Source organism: Pelobates fuscus, chromosome 10, assembly GCF_036172605.1.
Source record: "Pelobates fuscus isolate aPelFus1 chromosome 10, aPelFus1.pri, whole genome shotgun sequence".
NCBI lineage: Eukaryota > Metazoa > Chordata > Amphibia > Anura > Pelobatidae > Pelobates > Pelobates fuscus.
Genome location: NC_086326.1, coordinates 1,205,001 through 1,225,936, shown reverse-complemented (window position 1 = coordinate 1,225,936; position 20,936 = coordinate 1,205,001). Strand labels below are relative to the sequence as shown.

At 38.6% G+C, this 20,936-nt stretch overlaps 1 protein-coding gene across 1 annotated transcript in view; it reads left to right on the top strand.

Moving 5' to 3' along the window:
- Positions 1 to 20,936, top strand: part of SEC23IP (SEC23 interacting protein) — a 53,679-nt gene that overhangs the window by 30,667 nt on the left and 2,076 nt on the right. Inside the window, exons 12-18 of the mRNA XM_063434244.1 lie at positions 9,239 to 9,334; positions 10,152 to 10,346; positions 10,512 to 10,667; positions 11,526 to 11,628; positions 11,895 to 12,086; positions 12,202 to 12,361; positions 13,756 to 13,859. Coding sequence (XP_063290314.1) covers positions 9,239 to 9,334; positions 10,152 to 10,346; positions 10,512 to 10,667; positions 11,526 to 11,628; positions 11,895 to 12,086; positions 12,202 to 12,361; positions 13,756 to 13,837 — 984 coding nt within the window. The 3' untranslated portion in view covers positions 13,838 to 13,859. The remainder of the gene's footprint in view (positions 1 to 9,238; positions 9,335 to 10,151; positions 10,347 to 10,511; positions 10,668 to 11,525; positions 11,629 to 11,894; positions 12,087 to 12,201; positions 12,362 to 13,755; positions 13,860 to 20,936) is intronic.

The following is a 20,936-nucleotide window of genomic DNA, read 5'->3' as shown; positions in this document are numbered from 1 at the left end:
ATCCTTGTGGGCGGACTCGGGGCTGGCCCCGAGGGCACAGATCTTGAGCTGTGTACTAACTCACACCTATAAAGCACTGAACAACTCTAGCCCCTCTTATATCTCCTCACAGATCCATAGGTATGTCCCTTCTCGGTCTCTCCGCTCTGCCCGTGACCACCTCCTGTCCGTTGTCCGCACTCGCACAACTCCCTTCCTATGGAATAGCCTGCCTACCGCCATCAGACTCTACCCTAGTCTTGCATCTTTTAAGAAGTGCCTTAAAACCCATCTCTTTAGGAAAGCTTATGGCCTCCAAGACTAACCCCTACCTCACATACCTGTCTCTTGCCCTCTCCTAAAGGGCAGCCCACCTTATTTGATTGCAAATTCCTGTCCTAATGTGTTTTACACCCCACCTCCTATAGAATGTAAGCTCGATCGAGCAGGGTCCTCTTCAACCTATTGTTCCTGTAAGGTTTTTGTAATTGTCCTATTTATAGTTAAATCCCCTCTCATAATATTGTAAAGCGCTACGGAATCTGTTGGCGCTATATAAATGGCAATAATAATAATAATTTCTGATGAAGCACAGGTAGGTGAATGAAACGTATGGTCACATTGATTGCATGGTGTATGAAGCACAGGTAGGTGAATGAATGGTACGGTCACACTGATTGCTGGTGTATGTAGCACAGGTAGCTGAATGAAAGGTATGGTCACTGATTGAATGGTGTATGAAGCACGGGTAGCTGAATGAAAGGTATGGTCACTCTGATTGCATGGTGTATGAAGCACAGGTAGCTGAATGAAAGGTATGGTCACTCTGATTGCATAGTGTATGAAGCACGGGTAGCTGAATGAAAGGTATGGTCACTCTGCCTGGTATATGAAGCACAGGTAGCTGAATGAAAGGTATGGTCACTGATTGAATGGTGTATGAAGCACAGGTAGCTGAATGAAAGGTATGGTCACTCTGATTGCATGGTGTATGAAGCACAGGTAGCTGAATGAAAGGTATGGTCACACTGATTGCATGGTGTATGAAGCACAGGTAGCTGAATGAAAGGTATGGTCACTCTGATTGCATAGTGTATGAAGCACAGGTAGCTGAATGAAAGGTATGGTCACTCTGATTGCATGGTGTATGAAGCACAGGTAGCTGAATGAAAGGTATGGTCACACTGATTGCTGGTGTATGTAGCACAGGTAGCTGAATGAAAGGTATGGTCACTGATTGAATGGTGTATGAAGCACAGGTAGCTGAATGAAAGGTATGGTCACTCTGCCTGGTGTATGGGAGCTCAGGTAGCTGAATGAAAGGTATGGTCACTCTGATTGCATGGTGTATGAAGCACAGGTAGCTGAATGAAAGGTATGGTCACTCTGATTGCATGGTGTATGAAGCACAGGTAGCTGAATGAAAGGTATGGTCACTCTGATTGCATGGTGTATGTAGCACAGGTAGCTGAATGAAAGGTATGGTCACTCTGATTGCATGGTATATGAAGCACAGGTAGCTGAATGAAAGGTACGGTCACACTGATTGCTGGTGTATGAAGCACAGGTAGCTGAATGAAAGGTACGGTCACACTGATTGCATGGAGTATGAAGCACAGGTAGCTGAATGAAAGGTATGGTCACACTGATTGCATGGTGTATGAAGCACGGGTAGCTGAATGAAAGGTACGGTCACACTGATTGCATGGTGTATGGGAGCACAGGTAGCTGAATGAAAGGTATGGTCACTCTGATTGCATGGTGTATGAAGCACAGGTAGCTGAATGAAAGGTATGGTCACTCTGATTGCATGGTGTATGAAGCACGGGTAGCTGAATGAAAGGTATGGTCACACTGTGTCAGGGTACCTGAAGTCTCTACCTCCGAGAGAGGTAGAGACTTAGACGTTCATCCGTCCGGACGCCATGTTTCCTCTGTTCCTCGCGGTCGACCCGGTCACACAAACGCCGGCCGCGAGGGAGTCTCTTCCTTTTGTAGCATGGTGCCCGGAGGCCGACGTCATCACGCCAATCCGGAACGACCTGTCACTCAGTCCGAGACAGACTAATCAGGTTTCGTCGGAGGCGTGTCTATCCTCTCTAGCCAGGGTATTTAAACATACTTCGCCCTGTTGCTCATTGCCCTGTCGTGGTTCTAGCCTGTCTAGTCACACAGTGCTCTGGTGTTTCTCAGTTATCCTTTTGGTTTCGACCCGGCTTGTTTCCTTACTCTGTTTACCTCCGTTATCCTTGACCCGGCTTGTTCCTCGCTTACCTGTCTTCTCGTTCCCTCGACCTCGGCTTGTCTCTGACCATTCTCTATACTCTCTGTACGTTAGCCCGGCCATTCTAAGGACCGGTATACGTACCCTGTACCTGTTTGTACTTTGCGTGTTGGATCCCTGTCCCGATCCTGACATTACGACAGGGCCAATGGATCCTGCAGGTACAAACAGTCAGGTTGGTTCCTCTGATTCCAGGTTTGACGCCATGGAACACAGAATGGACCAAATGGCCTTAGCACTACAGGCATTGTTGTCTCGTGCTAATAATCCTCCAGAGGAGACGCGTCCTACTCCTATTTCCTCTGTAGGTTCAGGCCTAGAGGTAGCTACTGTAGGTGCCTCTTCCCGTGTTACTCCACCTGTACGTTATGGTGGGTCACCTGAGAAGTGTCGTGGTTTTTTAAACCAGATCAGCATTCACTTTGAATTGCAACCTCGCTCCTATCCTACCGATAGGGCAAAGGTTGGGTTTATTATCACCTTACTCATTGAGAAAGCTCTGAGATGGGCTAACCCATTATGGGAGAACGATAACCCGTTGGTATACAATTATACTGCCTTTGTAGCTGCTTTTAGAAGAACTTTTGACCCCCCTGGTAGAAAGGTCAATGCAGCCAGATTACTGTTGCGCCTGAGACAGGAGAACCGAACATTAGTGGATTATGCACTAGAGTTCAGGTCTCTGGCGTCAGAAGTTAAGTGGAATGAACAGGCTTATATGGATGTATTCTTGAACGGGTTATCAGATGTTATCCTTGACGAAATTGCTACTAGGGAGCTACCAGAGAATTTAGAGGACTTAATTTCGTTCATTTCTCGTATTGATGAACGTATAAGAGAAAGACAGAACACTCGAGAGAGGAACCTAAGACCTGCCTTTAAATTAGCACCCGCATTTCTAAGTCCTGAGTCCAATACCTCACTGATTCCTGAACCTATGCAGATAGGCAATACTCATCTCTCAGAAGAGGAGAGACTGTACAGGAGAAGGGAGGGATTGTGCATGTATTGTGGAGTCAGAGGTCATTTACGCCTGAATTGTCCTGTTCGCTCGGGAAACGCCCGCACCTAAGTTTCTCTAGAGGACAGGCCTTGGGTGTTTCTATTTTGTCCTCTACGCATAATTACAAAAATCACAGGCTTTTACTACCAGTTTCTTTAACATGGAAGAAGGAAGTACTTAAGACCGTGGCATTGATAGATTCCGGCGCTGCTGAGAATTTTATCGATCAAGCCTTTGCCACTAAGCACACTATTCCTTCCCAGTTAAGAGAGACCCCCTTGGCCGTTGAGGCCATTGATGGTAGACCACTACTCGAGCCTGTTATTACTCGTGAGACTATATCCATGAGCCTGTCTGTTGGTATCTTACACGAGGAGAGTATATCTCTTATGCTTATTTCGTCCCCTTCCGTTCCCATAGTCCTGGGGTATCCATGGTTAAAGAGACATAACCCTACTATCGATTGGGAGTTAGGGGAGATACTCTCGTGGGGTCAGGATTGTCAGGAGAGGTGTTTACAGAAGGTATCCCCTTTGGCTGTAATTTACACACCTGACACTACTACCCAGCCTAAAGAGAGACAGATACCTCCTTTGTACATGGACTTAAAGGCAGTATTCGATAAAAAGAACGCTGATACTCTACCTCCACACAGGTCCTTTGATTGTAAAATTAACCTATTACCTGGTACCATGCCCCCTAGGGGCAATGTATACCCTCTATCCACTAAAGAGAATGCTGTTTTAGAGGAGTATATTCAGGAGAATTTAGACAAGGGATTTATCAGGAGATCCTCATCTCCTGCCGGGGCTGGGTTCTTTTTTGTTAAGAAGAAGGATGGGTCACTCAGACCTTGTATCGATTATCGAGGGTTGAATAAAATAACCATCAGGAATGCCTATCCTATCCCCTTGATTACAGAACTCTTTGATCGGTTAAAGGGCTCTAAGATTTTCACCAAGTTGGACCTCAGAGGGGCGTACAACTTGGTGAGAATTCAGCAAGGCCATGAGTGGAAGACAGCGTTTAATACCCGCTATGGCCATTATGAGTATACGGTCATGCCTTTTGGTCTCTGTAACGCACCTGCAGTTTTCCAAGATTTGATTAACGAAGTTCTTAGGGAATTTCAACATGATTGTGTTATTGTCTACCTGGATGACATACTCATACACTCTAAAGAGATTGAGACCCACCATCGACAAGTCAGACAGGTATTACACAAACTTTTACAACATGGTTTGTACTGTAAACTTGAGAAATGCAGTTTTGACCAGACCCAGATAGACTTTCTTGGATACGTGATTTCTGGGGAGGTCTTTAAGATGGATCCTGACAAACTCCAGTCTATTTTAGATTGGCCATTGCCTCAGGGACTCAAAGCTATTCAGAGATTTATTGGCTTCTCTAATTATTATAGACGCTTCATTAAGGGCTACTCGTCTATTATTGCGCCCATCACCAATATGACCAAACAAGGGGCGGATACTAAGACATGGTCTACTGATGCTCTAGCTGCTTTCAAGAGTCTCAAAGAACTTTTTGCTTCTGCTCCAATACTAGTCCATCCGGATACGACCTTACCGTTCCTGCTCGAGGTCGATGCCTCTGAGACAGGAGTTGGGGCGGTTCTGTCACAAAGATTGGGGGTAGATAAACCATTGCACCCATGTGGTTTTTTTTCTAGGAAACTTTCGGGCCCTGAGAGCAGATATGACATCGGCGACAGAGAACTCTTAGCAGTCATTAAAGCCTTAAAGGAATGGAGACATTTATTAGAGGGAACCTTACACCCTATTACTATCCTGACGGACCACAAGAACTTGTCCTACATTGGGGAGGCTAAGCGCCTGTCCTCTAGGCAGGCTCGTTGGTCCTTATTCCTGACTCACTTCAACTATGTGCTGACTTATAGACCTGGTTCAAAAAATTCTAAAGCCGATGCCTTATCTCGCCAGTATGAACCTTCTACTGTACCTGAGCCGGTTCTTTCCTCTATAGTTCCGAAATGCAATATTGTTGCTAATACGAATCTCAGGATTCATTCTCCGTTACTGGCCGAGATCGTTAAGCTACAACATTTAGCACCTAGACAGACTCCTGTGGGTCGACATTTCGTTCCTCCTGCTCTTCAACTGGAACTGTTGCAGTGTTTCCATAACAGCAAGATGGCGGGACATCCTGGTATTCGCAAGACTTTTGCGTTGATCTCTAAGGATTTCTGGTGGCCTGCTTTACGTAGGGATACTAAAGATTTCATCGCTGCATGTGAGGTTTGTACTAAGACCAAACAACCTCATACGCTTCCTTGTGGATTCCTGCACCCCTTAGAAGTTCCAGAGAAGCCGTGGTCCTGCTTGGCCATGGACTTTATTGTCGATCTACCTATCTCTAAAAAACAGACTGTTATCCTCACCGTGGTTGACAGATTCACTAAGATGGCACACTTCATTCCTCTGCCTAAACTTCCATCTTCTCCCGAATTGGCCGAGATATTCGCTAGGGAGATTTTTCGCCTACATGGGATACCCTCTCAAATTGTGTCTGACAGAGGTTCCCAATTTATTTCCCGTTTTTGGAGGTCCTTCTGTTCGCAACTTGGTATCAAATTGAACTTTTCTTCTGCCTATCACCCTCAGTCTAATGGAGCTGCTGAACGTACCAACCAGAAAATTGAACAATATTTGCGATGTTTTGTTTCCGAACACCAGGATGATTGGGTCGGTTTGATTCCTTGGGCAGAGTTTGCGCACAACAATCTCGTTTGCGATTCTACTCATTCAAGCCCCTTCTTCATGAATTATGGCTTTCACCCGTCTATTCTTCCTTCGGCTTCTCCTTCCCAGGGGGTGCCGTCGGTTGATGTTCATGTTGCTAATTTGAGGAAGTTGTGGGATCAAACTCGGCAAATCCTTACGCACAATTCTATGCTGGTTAAGAAACATGCTGATAAACGTAGAAGGGCGGCTCCGCTCTTTGTTCCGGGTGATAGGGTATGGTTGAGCACGAGGAACATCCGTTTAAAGGTGCCCTCCATGAAGTTCGCTCCCCGTTATATTGGACCTTACAGGGTGTTGTCTCGTATCAATCCAGTTGCGTATCGTCTAGCTCTTCCTGATACCTTACGCATCCCTAACTCGTTTCATGTGTCGTTGCTGAAACCTCTTATTTGTAACAGGTTCTCCTCCACAACAGCCCCTCCTTGTCCTGTTCAGGTGGAGGGTCAGGAGGAGTATGAGGTTAACTCTATTATTGATTCTCGTATCTCCCGGGGGAAAGTACAATATCTGGTCGATTGGAAGGGATACGGTCCTGAGGAGAGGAGTTGGGTACCTCAGGAGGATGTTCATGCTCCTCGTCTCCGCAGGGCGTATCACTCTCGCTTTCCATCTCGTCCCGGTTCTTTCCGCCCGGTGGGCGTATCTGAGGGGGGGGGTACTGTCAGGGTACCTGAAGTCTCTACCTCCGAGAGAGGTAGAGACTTAGACGTTCATCCGTCCGGACGCCATGTTTCCTCTGTTCCTCGCGGTCGACCCGGTCACACAAACGCCGGCCGCGAGGGAGTCTCTTCCTTTTGTAGCATGGTGCCCGGAGGCCGACGTCATCACGCCAATCCGGAACGACCTGTCACTCAGTCCGAGACAGACTAATCAGGTTTCGTCGGAGGCGTGTCTATCCTCTCTAGCCAGGGTATTTAAACATACTTCGCCCTGTTGCTCATTGCCCTGTCGTGGTTCTAGCCTGTCTAGTCACACAGTGCTCTGGTGTTTCTCAGTTATCCTTTTGGTTTCGACCCGGCTTGTTTCCTTACTCTGTTTACCTCCGTTATCCTTGACCCGGCTTGTTCCTCGCTTACCTGTCTTCTCGTTCCCTCGACCTCGGCTTGTCTCTGACCATTCTCTATACTCTCTGTACGTTAGCCCGGCCATTCTAAGGACCGGTATACGTACCCTGTACCTGTTTGTACTTTGCGTGTTGGATCCCTGTCCCGATCCTGACACACTGATTGCATGGAGTATGAAGCACAGGTAGCTGAATGAAAGGTATGGTCACTCTGATTGCTGGTGTATGAAGCACAGGAAGCTGAATGAAAGGTATGGTCACACTGATTGCATAGTGTATGAAGCACAGGTAGCTGAATGAAAGGTATGGTCACTGATTGAATGGTGTATGAAGCACAGGTAGCTGAATGAAAGGTATGGTCACTCTGCCTGGTGTATGGGAGCACAGGTAGCTGAATGAAAGGTATGGTCACTCTGATTGCATGGTGTATGAAGCACAGGTAGCTGAATGAAAGGTATGGTCACACTGATTGCATGGTGTATGAAGCACAGGTAGCTGAATGAAAGGTATGGTCACTCTGATTGCATGGTGTATGAAGCACAGGTAGCTGAATGAAAGGTATGGTCACACTGATTGCATGGTGTATGAAGCACAGGTAGCTGAATGAAAGGTATGGTCACACTGATTGCATGGTGTATGAAGCACAGGTAGCTGAATGAAAGGTATGGTCACTCTGATTGCATGGAGTATGAAGCACAGGTAGCTGAATGAAAGGTATGGTCACTCTGATTGCATGGGGTATGAAGCACAGGTAGCTGAATGAAAGGTATGGTCACTCTGATTGCATGGTGTATGAAGCACGGGTAGCTGAATGAAAGGTATGGTCACTCTGCCTGGTATATGAAGCACAGGTAGCTGAATGAAAGGTACGGTCACTCTGCCTGGTGTATGGGAGCACAGGTAGCTGAATGAAAATTATGGTCACACTGATAGATTAAAATATAAATATATATAAAAAGTTTTTGTTGACAAAAAAAATGTGATTGAAAACCCCTTCAACCTAAGTCTGTGGATAGTTAATACAATGTTAAACAATAATCTGCCCACCAGTCAAGCCTTAAAACTTGCTTTTTCCACAGAAATCACACATCTGCAGTGACGTTACTACCGCAAAGGATTCTGGGTGGGCAAATGCAAATTAGTTTAACAAAGAATCACATTTTTGCCTCATTCCATTTTAAACATGGATTCATTTAAGTCTGTGTTTGCCGTATACAACAGTTGTGAAACACAACTTCTGTGGGAAAAGGAAGTCTTATGGCTTGACTGGTGTGCAGATTATTGTTTAACATTGTATTAGCTCTCTCTCTCTCTCTCTCTCTCTCTCTCTCTCTCTCTCTCTCTCTCATAGTCAAAACATTGACTTGACTGGTGTGCAGATCTGTCTTTAACAACATTATATGTATGTGTGTATAAATAAAAGTTGCTTCAAAACTTACTGTTCACTTCCCACCTTAGGAAAATGTACAGCATGCAATAATGCACTTCCCAATTCAGTGTCCTTTTTATTCCATACGTGTAGGTCTCAAAAATTCCCTAAGTGCGGATTGAAGCGTTAATTGTTACTTTGTATGATGTCTGTATGAGAGAGGACGGTTTCTACATTATTAAAAAATGAATGGCTACTTTTTCATATTTTCTATACTTTGGCTGGAGATGAACAAGTTATATTCTGGGAATTTTTTTAGAATATTTTTCTTGTAAAATGTGTACATTGCATTTGGCAGATCCCTTATTTGAGCTGTGCCTGCTGAAATCCTGCATTAGAAACCTATCCAAAATTCATATTATTTATATTGCATTTGTCTGATTTAAAAGGTTTGCTATTTCTCCTTTCATATTTTGTAATTAACGTTAATCCTTCCGATGCAGCTTGTAGATTTTCTGTATCTCCAGATCCAGCAAGTAACCGCTTCTTGTATTCTGCGCATTGTAACCTGTTACTTAGCAGCTACATTTAGAATACCCTCTCTCTGGCTTTTGTCCGTCTTTTCTTTAGTATTTTGGAACGAATGTTTATTTTTAGAGAAGTGTGCATTATTCCTTTATTGGAGCAAAGCTGTGAGTCTCCGCCTTGTCTGCCAGTAACATGGTAATCGCCTTTCATTAACATTTTTCTTCCATTTCAGCTGATGTGCACAATTGACGATTTGAAAGAGATGGGAATCCCTCTAGGACCTCGGAAGAAGATTGCCAAATATGTGGAGTCAAGAGTTGCCAATCAGGTAAGTTCGGATATCAATCCCTGTTTCCCAATTTTTGTTCTGTCTCACCAGTATTGAAAGATTTATTTTTTATTGTAACAAAACAAAAAAAACCTAAGCATCTATATATTTTAGCTTGTGTATTAATCTAGTTTCCGTGCATTTGTTAAATAAATCCTAAATCTTTTCCAGATTGTAGGATTTAGAAAATCTGTACATCTGTAATCCTTTAACATAAAAGAAAACTGTTGCATAAAAATAAATATGTAGCCCCTCGGTCCCCTGTCTCTAATGTAAACAGTGAGTTTACTCCCCTGTATTATAGTGCCGTGCGGGTCCGCCTGGTCTGGCTCCGCCCCGTTACAGCTCCTTGGCTGAGATCATCAAAATTGATGACCTCTATCGGCCTCTCAGCCAAGGAGGTGGGGTGGGGGGCAGAACCAATGCATTGAATCAATGCCCCTCTATGGGGAAAGCTTAGCGTCTCCATGCAGAGCTAGCTTGTTGTGCAGTACTGTCCCAGAAAGCACCTCTAGTGGCTGTCTGAGTGACTGCCATTGGAAGTCTCCCTAAGCAGCAATGTAAACACTTTCTCTGGAAAAGCAGTGTTTACAGCAAAAGGCCTGCAGGGACTGACTATACTCACTAGAACATCTACATTAAGCTGGAGTTGTCCAGGTGACTATAGTGTCCCTTTAATGTTTGGTCCATGTTGGAATGTACTGGACACATCTCTGTTGGTTTGGAAAGCATTCTTGCATACATCCTTGTGCGATGTGGCTAATGAGGATAAACCCATATTTTGCTCAAGATGTTATTGTCTCTTTTTATGTTTCAGGCACAGAGGAAAGCTGCAGAGGAACACAGAGCTGCTCTGAATGCCCAGATTAAAGCCCAAGAGGAAACCGCTGCCAAGATCAGCTCGGCTGATGGCAACCAGAGCACAGATTCCTCTAAAACTAAGCTGCCTGTTGGTGTTTCTGTCTCCTCCGTTCATGTTGACTACCAGTACTTTGATATAGGTACCGGACAGGTATTGTTCCCATGCTTGCTTCATGATATAATCCTATTCTTATTTACTAAAGAGGAATATATTGAATTGTGTTGGTGTAAGCCCATGTACCTCCCATTATGGTGGCTCTGGCATGCTTGGGTATACTGCTTGCTTTCTTTAATCTTTTTTTCTTTTCACTAATAGGTGTCTGTAAGATATAACCCTTTGGATTTTGAGCCAACAAACTTCTTTGCACTTGGGTCTCCCATCGGCATGTTCCTGACTGTACGCGGCCTGGATAAGATCAATGAAAATTACCGGCTACCAACCTGCAAGGGCTTCTTCAATATTTACCATCCGGTGAGGCCGATCCGCTCTTGTGATAAGAATGGGGATCGTTAATGTGCTGCTTGGCAAGCTGCGGACACATTTCTTTCATTCATCTTTTCTTACGCTGGCAATAAGGTGTTTTCATTGCTTTTAAGGGGACTAAGGGGGAGGGGCAAGCCACCTAAATGGGTCAGGAATACGTTTGTGTTCCTTAAAAGTCTAAAAATGAAAGATTTCACATGCCGTATAGCCGGTCCTTCATTGTAGAGAAAAATATGTTTGGAGTTTTTCAATGAAAGTTGTAGGGGAAAAATAATGACATACTTGTCATGGAACTGAAACTCCTTATTTATTGACATGGGTGAGAATTTGGGTGAGCTATTTCTGACCTGGCTGATGAAATGATCTAATGTCTGAAGTCCTAGAATTAAGTTGGATCAGTGGCAATTAATGGCACAAGTTAATACAGTGGAGTCTGGGAATCCTACATTTAATTGTATAACTTTCCCACTCATAGGATATGTGGTAAAAAAAAACAAAAACGGTACTTCATCAAAGAAACACACGTCAGTAAGGAGCAAGGCTGGAAATCTACACTTCTATCTTTGCAGCACAGTAACCGTATGTGAGAGATGGGCAATAAGAATGATGCCATAGGTTAGATCAGCTGTTCTTTGCAGGGTCACTCTAACGGGTTACAGGAATGATGCCATGATTTGGATCAGCTGTTTAATGCTTAGCGAGTCAAACAAACAATGAACTTGAATTGAACAGAATCTGTAAATATACAATTCGCAGGAAGCATTATATGAAGTGTGAATTACCTCTTTTTAAATCTCTGGTTCATGTCTGCGGCATTCAACCTCCTATCCTTTCTTTGTCTTCCAGCTGGATCCTGTAGCCTACAGACTTGAGCCTATGATCATTCCAGATGTTGATCTGAAGCCGGTTCTTATTCCACATCACAAAGGCAGAAAGAGATTGCATCTCGGTAAGGACTGTATTAACACACAATATTTTCAGTGGGGGCTTTGTCAAGGGAGCTTCTGGTCTGCATGCCTGGGCCTCCAACATGGAAAGCTTCTAAATCTCGACATTATGGTAACACTAAATTTTTCACATTTTACATTTATGCGAGCAAGATTAACACAATATATAGTTTAAGTTAAATGTAGAAAATGGCATCACAATATAGCCCCATTGGGTGTTCAACACTGCCTGCCTTTCCATAGCTTCACCCAAATTTTATTTCCTCAGAGCTGAAGGAAAGCCTGACTCGAATGGGCTCCGATTTAAAGCAGGGGTTCATCAGCTCCCTCCGCTCCGCCTGGCAGACACTAAATGACTTTGCGAGAGCTCATACATCCTCGGCACAGCTTCAGGCAGAACTGGAGAAGGTGGCAGACCAGATCCAAGAAGAAGAAGCCAAGCAGCAGCAGGAGGTGGAAGGTGCGTGACTTCTCTGTGGCCATCCATGGATAGTTTCCAATAAATGAATATTGCAGGGCTAGCTGCGCAGATAGTTTTTCATGTTTGGTAAATGTGTATTTTTACTGCATTGCAGCTGAGAAGTTAGAAAGTTCTGAACCATTCCGGGAGGAAGAGCTGTCTGTCATGGTTGGGATGTTAAACGGTGGCCGCCGTATTGACTATGTCCTGCAAGAGAAGCCCATTGAGAGTTTCAATGAGTATCTGTTTGCTCTGCAGAGTCATCTCTGTTACTGGTGAGTTGAGTATTCTAGAGATGGATTCAGGAATTCCAACTCCCATCACGGTGTCATTGTACAAAGTGTTTACTGAAAGAAGAGAACTTGTCAGATTTACCCCCTCGCCTATCATTAAAAAAAAAAAAATCATCTAATGGGTTAAAACTCTTCTTGATTGGATAACTTGCTTGGGTGTTATGGGAAGACTTTAAACTAAAAATAGCCAGAAAAAAAGTGTTGAAAACATTAGGATTTAAATAAAGCAATTCCTCCCTCTGGCTAAAGGGCTCTTTATCTCTGGGTCAAGACTTAAAATCACAGAGAGATAGTACCACATGATTAGTTGGCGTGGAACGAGAGTTCTGTTCTGTGCATATTGGGTGTCTATCATCCATCGATGCACAGCATGCTGGCAACAGAGCTTCCCCTCAGCCTGACCTCCAGCGCGTTCAGCAAGATGGAGTGCCGTCACTGGAGGAGGATTGGACGGTAGGGTGAACTGGGCTTGGCGTAGGACATAAGGTGAGTTCGTCATTTTACTACAACCACAAACAGTGTTTTAATTGATGAATCACTGAAAACATATTTGAGCTGGTTTGTCTGAATTTAATTTATTTTAATCCACACCCCAACTAATGGATATGTCTGGGATTTACCTGAGTATTCTTATTCATTGATTGAGACTCTGTTAAATCCTGGGCAGATCAATTCAATCGGGCGGGGATTAAAAGGAATTGGATTTTGGCAAACCAGCTGAAACAAAATTTTGAGTCTGATGCTCCCAGCATTGGTGGCTGCTGTAAGTTATGCTCTAGAAAATGTAGCTCAGTATCTGATGCTCCCAGCATTAACGGCTGCTGTAAGTTATGCTCTAGAAAACGTAGCTCAGTGTCTGATGCTCCCAGCATTGACGGCTGCTGTCAGTTATGCTCTAGAAAATGTAGCTCAGTGTCTGATGCTCCCAGCATTGACGGCTGCTGTAAGTTATGCTCTAGAAAACGTAGCTCAGTGTCTGATGCTCCCAGCATTGACGGCTGCTGTAAGTTATGCTCTAGAACAGTGTTTCCCAACCCAGTCCTCAAGGCACACCTACCAGTCCAGGATTTAAGGATTACCCAGTTTTGTCTAAGGTGTTTTTAGAAAAAAAAAAAGAACACACCTTAGACAAAACTGGGTAATCCATAAATCCTGGACTGGTAGGTGTGCCTTGAGGACTGGGTTGGGAAACACTGCTCTAGAAAACGTAGCTCAGTGTCTGATGATCCCAGCATTGACGGCTGCTGTCAGTTATGCTCTAGAAAACGTAGCTCAGTGTCTGATGCCCTCGCTATGCACAGCTGATTCCATTCTTGCGATGTGATGATTCGTTGTCTTTCTCACTATACCATGTCTTGTGCTTTGCTTTATTTCAGGGAATCTGAAGACACGGCTCTTTTAATCCTGAAAGAAATCTACGTTTCCATGAACGTTGTTCCGGATCAGCCTCTGCACTGAAACAGCCTTCTGCCCATTACATGTGTGAGTTCCCTTCCTGGTGCGATATTAGATTGCAGTTACTTCCCTATTAAACCTGAAATGCACGCTGTTCTGCTGTAACCATTGAATTGGAGCGTGTTTAGGTTTTGTAGATTGGAATTTTATTTCTTTTAACCATTGTCTTATTTGCACCATTTAGGAAATGAATTCTATTTATTACTGGCTGCATTTCGTTTTTATTTGTCTCCTTGTTTCTCTATTGTCAGTCTGATCTCCTGTGATGCTGACTTTCAGAGACGTGACCCATGTCGAGTAATTCGCTAAACCCCCTCATACTGAGTGGATCTTATTCACCGATTGCAAAATGAAGGCTGAATGAGCCAAGCTGGAACTATATCATTGTTTCCAAATCATGATTTTCCTCCCTTTATACTATAGATCAAAAAATAAATGTAAACCTATATCCTTCTATTAGCTTGTTATATACTGGGGAGATCAGGGTGGAGTTGCCCTTTATAAGGCTGGGAGGGGAGGAGACTGTGGGTTGTTTTAACCTTTCCTATGCTACCTGTCCTGTGACAAATGGACAACTACATTCCACTTGTTATAAATCACAAATATAAGTGATAATACAATTACCACACAGATACAACACCCAATGTGACACTTTAAGGGTATACTTCCCAATTATTGCGTCTAATAATACCAGTACAATTCTTTCTTGAGAAATCTACAAGAAATAGACATTGCCATACATAGTGTAATCTGTATAATAATAATATAACAATAGGTAGAAATAGACATTGCCATACATAGTGTAATCTGTATAATAATATAACAATAGGTAGAAATAGACATTGCCATACATAGTGTAATCTGTATAATAATAATATAACAATAGGTAGAAATAGACATTGCCATACATAGTGTAATCTGTATAATAATAATATAACAATAGGTAGAAATAGACATTGCCATACATAGTGTAATCTGTATAATAATATAACAATAGGTAGAAATAGACATTGCCATACATAGTGTAATCTGTATAATAATATAACAATAGGTAGAAATAGACATTGCCATACATAGTGTAATCTGTATAATAATAATATAACAATAGGTAGAAATAGACATTGCCATACATAGTGTAATCTGTATAATAATAATATAACAATAGGTAGAAATAGACATTGCGATACATAGTGTAATCTGTATAATAATAATATAACAATAGGTAGAAATAGACATTGCCATACATAGTGTAATCTGTATAATAATAATATAACAATAGGTAGAAATAGACATTGCCATACATAGTGTAATCTGTATAATAATAATATAACAATAGGTAGAAATAGACATTGCCATACATAGTGTAATCTGTATAATAATATAACAATAGGTAGAAATAGACATTGCCATACATAGTGTAATCTGTATAATAATATAACAATAGGTAGAAATAGACATTGCCATACATAGTGTAATCTGTATAATAATAATATAACAATAGGTAGAAATAGACATTGCCATACATAGTGTAATCTGTATAATAATAATATAACAATAGGTAGAAATAGACATTGCCATACATAGTGTAATCTGTATAATAATAATATAACAATAGGTAGAAATAGACATTGCCATACATAGTGTAATCTGTATAATAATAATATAACAATAGGTAGAAATAGACATTGCCATACATAGTGTAATCTGTATAATAATAATATAACAATAGGTAGAAATAGACATTGCCATACATAGTGTAATCTGTATAATAATAATATAACAATAGGTAGAAATAGACATTGCCATACATAGTGTAATCTGTATAATAATAATATAACAATAGGTAGAAATAGACATTGCCATACATGGTGTAATCTGTATAATAATATTACAATAGGTAGAAATAGAAATTGCCATACATAGTGTAATCTGTATAATAATAATATAACAATAGGTAGAAATAGACATTGCCATACATAGTGTAATCTGTATAATAATAATAATATAACAATAGGTAGAAATAGACATTGCCATATATAGTGTAATCTGTATAATAATAATATAACAATAGGTAGAAATAGACATTGCCATACATAGTGTAATCTGTATAATAATAATATAACAATAGGTAGAAATAGACATTGCCATACATAGTGTAATCTGTATAATAATAATATAACAATAGGTAGAAATAGACATTGCCATACATAGTGTAATCTGTATAATAATATAACAATAGGTAGAAATAGACATTGCCATACATAGTGTAATCTGTATAATAATAATATAACAATAGGTAGAAATAGACATTGCCATACATAGTGTAATCTGTATAATAATAATATAACAATAGGTAGAAATAGACATTGCCATACATAGTGTAATCTGTATAATAATAATATAACAATAGGTAGAAATAGACATTGCCATACATAGTGTAATCTGTATAATAATAATATAACAATAGGTAGAAATAGACATTGCCATACATAGTGTAATCTGTATAATAATATAACAATAGGTAGAAATAGACATTGCCATACATAGTGTAATCTGTATAATAATAATATAACAATAGGTAGAAATAGACATTGCCATACATGGTGTAATCTGTATAATAATATTACAATAGGTAGAAATAGAAATTGCCATACATAGTGTAATCTGTATAATAATAATATAACAATAGGTAGAAATAGACATTGCCATACATAGTGTAATCTGTATAATAATAATAATATAACAATAGGTAGAAATAGACATTGCCATATATAGTGTAATCTGTATAATAATAATATAACAATAGGTAGAAATAGACATTGCCATACATGGTGTAATCTGTATAATAATAATATAACAATAGGTAGAAATAGACATTGCCATACATAGTGTAATCTGTATAATAATAATATAACAATAGGTAGAAATAGACATTGCCATACATAGTGTAATCTGTATAATAATAATATAACAATAGGTAGAAATAGACATTGCCATACATAGTGTAATCTGTATAATAATAATATAACAATAGGTAGAAATAGACATTGCCATACATAGTGTAATCTGTATAATAATAATATAACAATAGGTAGAAATAGACATTGCCATACATAGTGTAATCTGTATAATAATAATATAACAATAGGTAGAAATAGACATTGCCATACATAGTGTAATCTGTATAATAATAATATAACAATAGGTAGAAATAGACATTGCCATACATAGTGTAATCTGTATAATAATAATATAACAATAGGTAGAAATAGACATTGCCATACATAGTGTAATCTGTATAATAATAATATAACAATAGGTAGAAATAGACATTGCCATACATGGTGTAATCTGTATAATAATATTACAATAGGTAGAAATAGAAATTGCCATACATAGTGTAATCTGTATAATAATAATATAACAATAGGTAGAAATAGACATTGCCATATATAGTGTAATCTGTATAATAATAATATAACAATAGGTAGAAATAGACATTGCCATACATAGTGTAATCTGTATAATAATAATATAACAATAGGTAGAAATAGACATTGCCATACATAGTGTAATCTGTATAATAATAATATAACAATAGGTAGAAATAGACATTGCCATACATAGTGTAATCTGTATAATAATAATATAACAATAGGTAGAAATAGACATTGCCATACATAGTGTAATCTGTATAATAATAATATAACAATAGGTAGAAATAGACATTGCCATACATAGTGTAATCTGTATAATAATATAACAATAGGTAGAAATAGACATTGCCATACATAGTGTAATCTGTATAATAATAATATAACAATAGGTAGAAATAGACATTGCCATACATGGTGTAATCTGTATAATAATATTACAATAGGTAGAAATAGAAATTGCCATACATAGTGTAATCTGTATAATAATAATATAACAATAGGTAGAAATAGACATTGCCATACATAGTGTAATCTGTATAATAATAATAATATAACAATAGGTAGAAATAGACATTGCCATATATAGTGTAATCTGTATAATAATAATATAACAATAGGTAGAAATAGACATTGCCATACATAGTGTAATCTGTATAATAATATAACAATAGGTAGAAATAGACATTGCCATACATAGTGTAATCTGTATAATAATAATAATATAACAATAGGTAGAAATAGACATTGCCATACATAGTGTAATCTGTATAATAATATTACAATAGGTAGAAATAGACATTGCCATACATAGTGTAATCTGTATAATAATAATATAACAATAGGTAGAAATAGACATTGCCATACATAGTGTAATCTGTATAATAATATAACAATAGGTAGAAATAGACATTGCCATACATAGTGTAATCTGTATAATAATATAACAATAGGTAGAAATAGACATTGCCATACATAGTGTAATCTGTATAATAATAATATAACAATAGGTAGAAATAGACATTGCCATACATAGTGTAATCTGTATAATAATAATATAACAATAGGTAGAAATAGACATTGCCATACATAGTGTAATCTGTATAATAATAATATAACAATAGGTAGAAATAGACATTGCCATACATAGTGTAATCTGTATAATAATAATATAACAATAGGTAGAAATAGACATTGCCATACATAGTGTAATCTGTATAATAATATAACAATAGGTAGAAATAGACATTGCCATACATAGTGTAATCTGTATAATAATAATATAACAATAGGTAGAAATAGACATTGCCATACATAGTGTAATCTGTATAATAATATAACAATAGGTAGAAATAGACATTGCCATACATAGTGTAATCTGTATAATAATATAACAATAGGTAGAAATAGACATTGCCATACATAGTGTAATCTGTATAATAATAATATAACAATAGGTAGAAATAGACATTGCCATACATAGTGTAATCTGTATAATAATAATATAACAATAGGTAGAAATAGACATTGCCATACATAGTGTAATCTGTATAATAATAATATAACAATAGGTAGAAATAGACATTGCCATACATAGTGTAATCTGTATTATAATAATAATATAACAATAGGTAGAAATAGACATTGCCATACATAGTGTAATCTGTATAATAATAATATAACAATAGGTAGAAATAGACATTGCCATACATAGTGTAATCTGTATAATAATAATATAACAATAGGTAGAAATAGACATTGCCATACATAGTGTAATCTGTATAATAATATAACAATAGGTAGAAATAGACATTGCCATACATAGTGTAATCTGTATAATAATAATATAACAATAGGTAGAAATAGACATTGCCATACATAGTGTAATCTGTATAATAATAATATAACAATAGGTAGAAATAGACATTGCCATACATAGTGTAATCTGTATAATAATAATAATATAACAATAGGTAGAAATAGACATTGCCATACATAGTGTAATCTGTATAATAATATAACAATAGGTAGAAATAGACATTGCCATACATAGTGTAATCTGTATAATAATATTACAATAGGTAGAAATAGACATTGCCATACATAGTGTAATCTGTATAATAATATTACAATAGGTAGAAATAGACATTGCCATACATAGTGTAATCTGTATAATAATAATATAACAATAGGTAGAAATAGACATTGCCATACATAGTGTAATCTGTATAATAATAATATAACAATAGGTAGAAATAGACATTGCCATACATAGTGTAATCTGTATAATAATAATAATATAACAATAGGTAGAAATAGACATTGCCATACATAGTGTAATCTGTATAATAATAATATAACAATAGGTAGAAATAGACATTGCCATACATGGTGTAATCTGTATAATAATATAACAATAGGTAGAAATAGACATTGCCATACATAGTGTAATCTGTATAATAATAATATAACAATAGGTAGAAATAGACATTGCCATACATGGTGTAATCTGTATAATAATATAACAATAGGTAGAAATAGACATTGCCATACATAGTGTAATCTGTATAATAATATAACAATAGGTAGAAATAGACATTGCCATACATAGTGTAATCTGTATAATAATATTACAATAGGTAGAAATAGACATTGCCATACATAGTGTAATCTGTATAATAATAATATAACAATAGGTAGAAATAGACATTGCCATACATAGTGTAATCTGTATAATAATAATATAACAATAGGTAGAAATAGACATTGCCATACATAGTGTAATCTGTATAATAATAATATAACAATAGGTAGAAATAGACATTGCCATACATAGTGTAATCTGTATAATAATATAACAATAGGTAGAAATAGACATTGCCATACATAGTGTAATCTGTATAATAATATTACAATATGTAGAAATATGAGATGTCGACCCACAAGCATAGAGCCGTACCAGGCTCTGCATGATCAGCGTAGAGGTGCAAATAACTGGCTACGAAAGTACTCCAAACCAGGATCTTGCAGTATAACAATTTATTACAACAATAAAAATAGGACATAAATAAGCAGTATGTATATAATACACTACCGCAGGAATTAAAAGTCCAAGTGCAAACGCGTTTCGACTACCAGTAGTCTTCCTCAGTGCAGGATAAATCAAAGTTAGCGTCTTGTTTCCTTTTATAGTCACCCGAAGTTGAAATTTCACGGCACATTTTCTTTCCAATTCTGGGTCGTGGTGGACGCTCCGTTCATTTCCGAGTCACGTGGTTGCCGGCATACTCCTGCGGTAGTGTATTATATACATACTGCTTATTTATGTCCTATTTTTATTGTTGTAATAAATTGTTATACTGCAAGATCCTGGTTTGGAGTACTTTCGTAGCCAGTTATTTGCACCTCTACGCTGATCATGCAGAGCCTGGTACGGCTCTATGCTTGTGGGTCGACATCTCATATTTCTACATATTGTAATATTATTATACAGATTACCCTATGTATGGCAATGTCTATTTCTACCTATTGTTATATTATTATTATACAGATTACACTATGTATGGCAATGTCTATTTCTACCTATTGTTATATTATTATTATACAGATTACACTATGTATGGCAATGTATATTTCTACCTATTGTTATATTATTATACAGATTACAC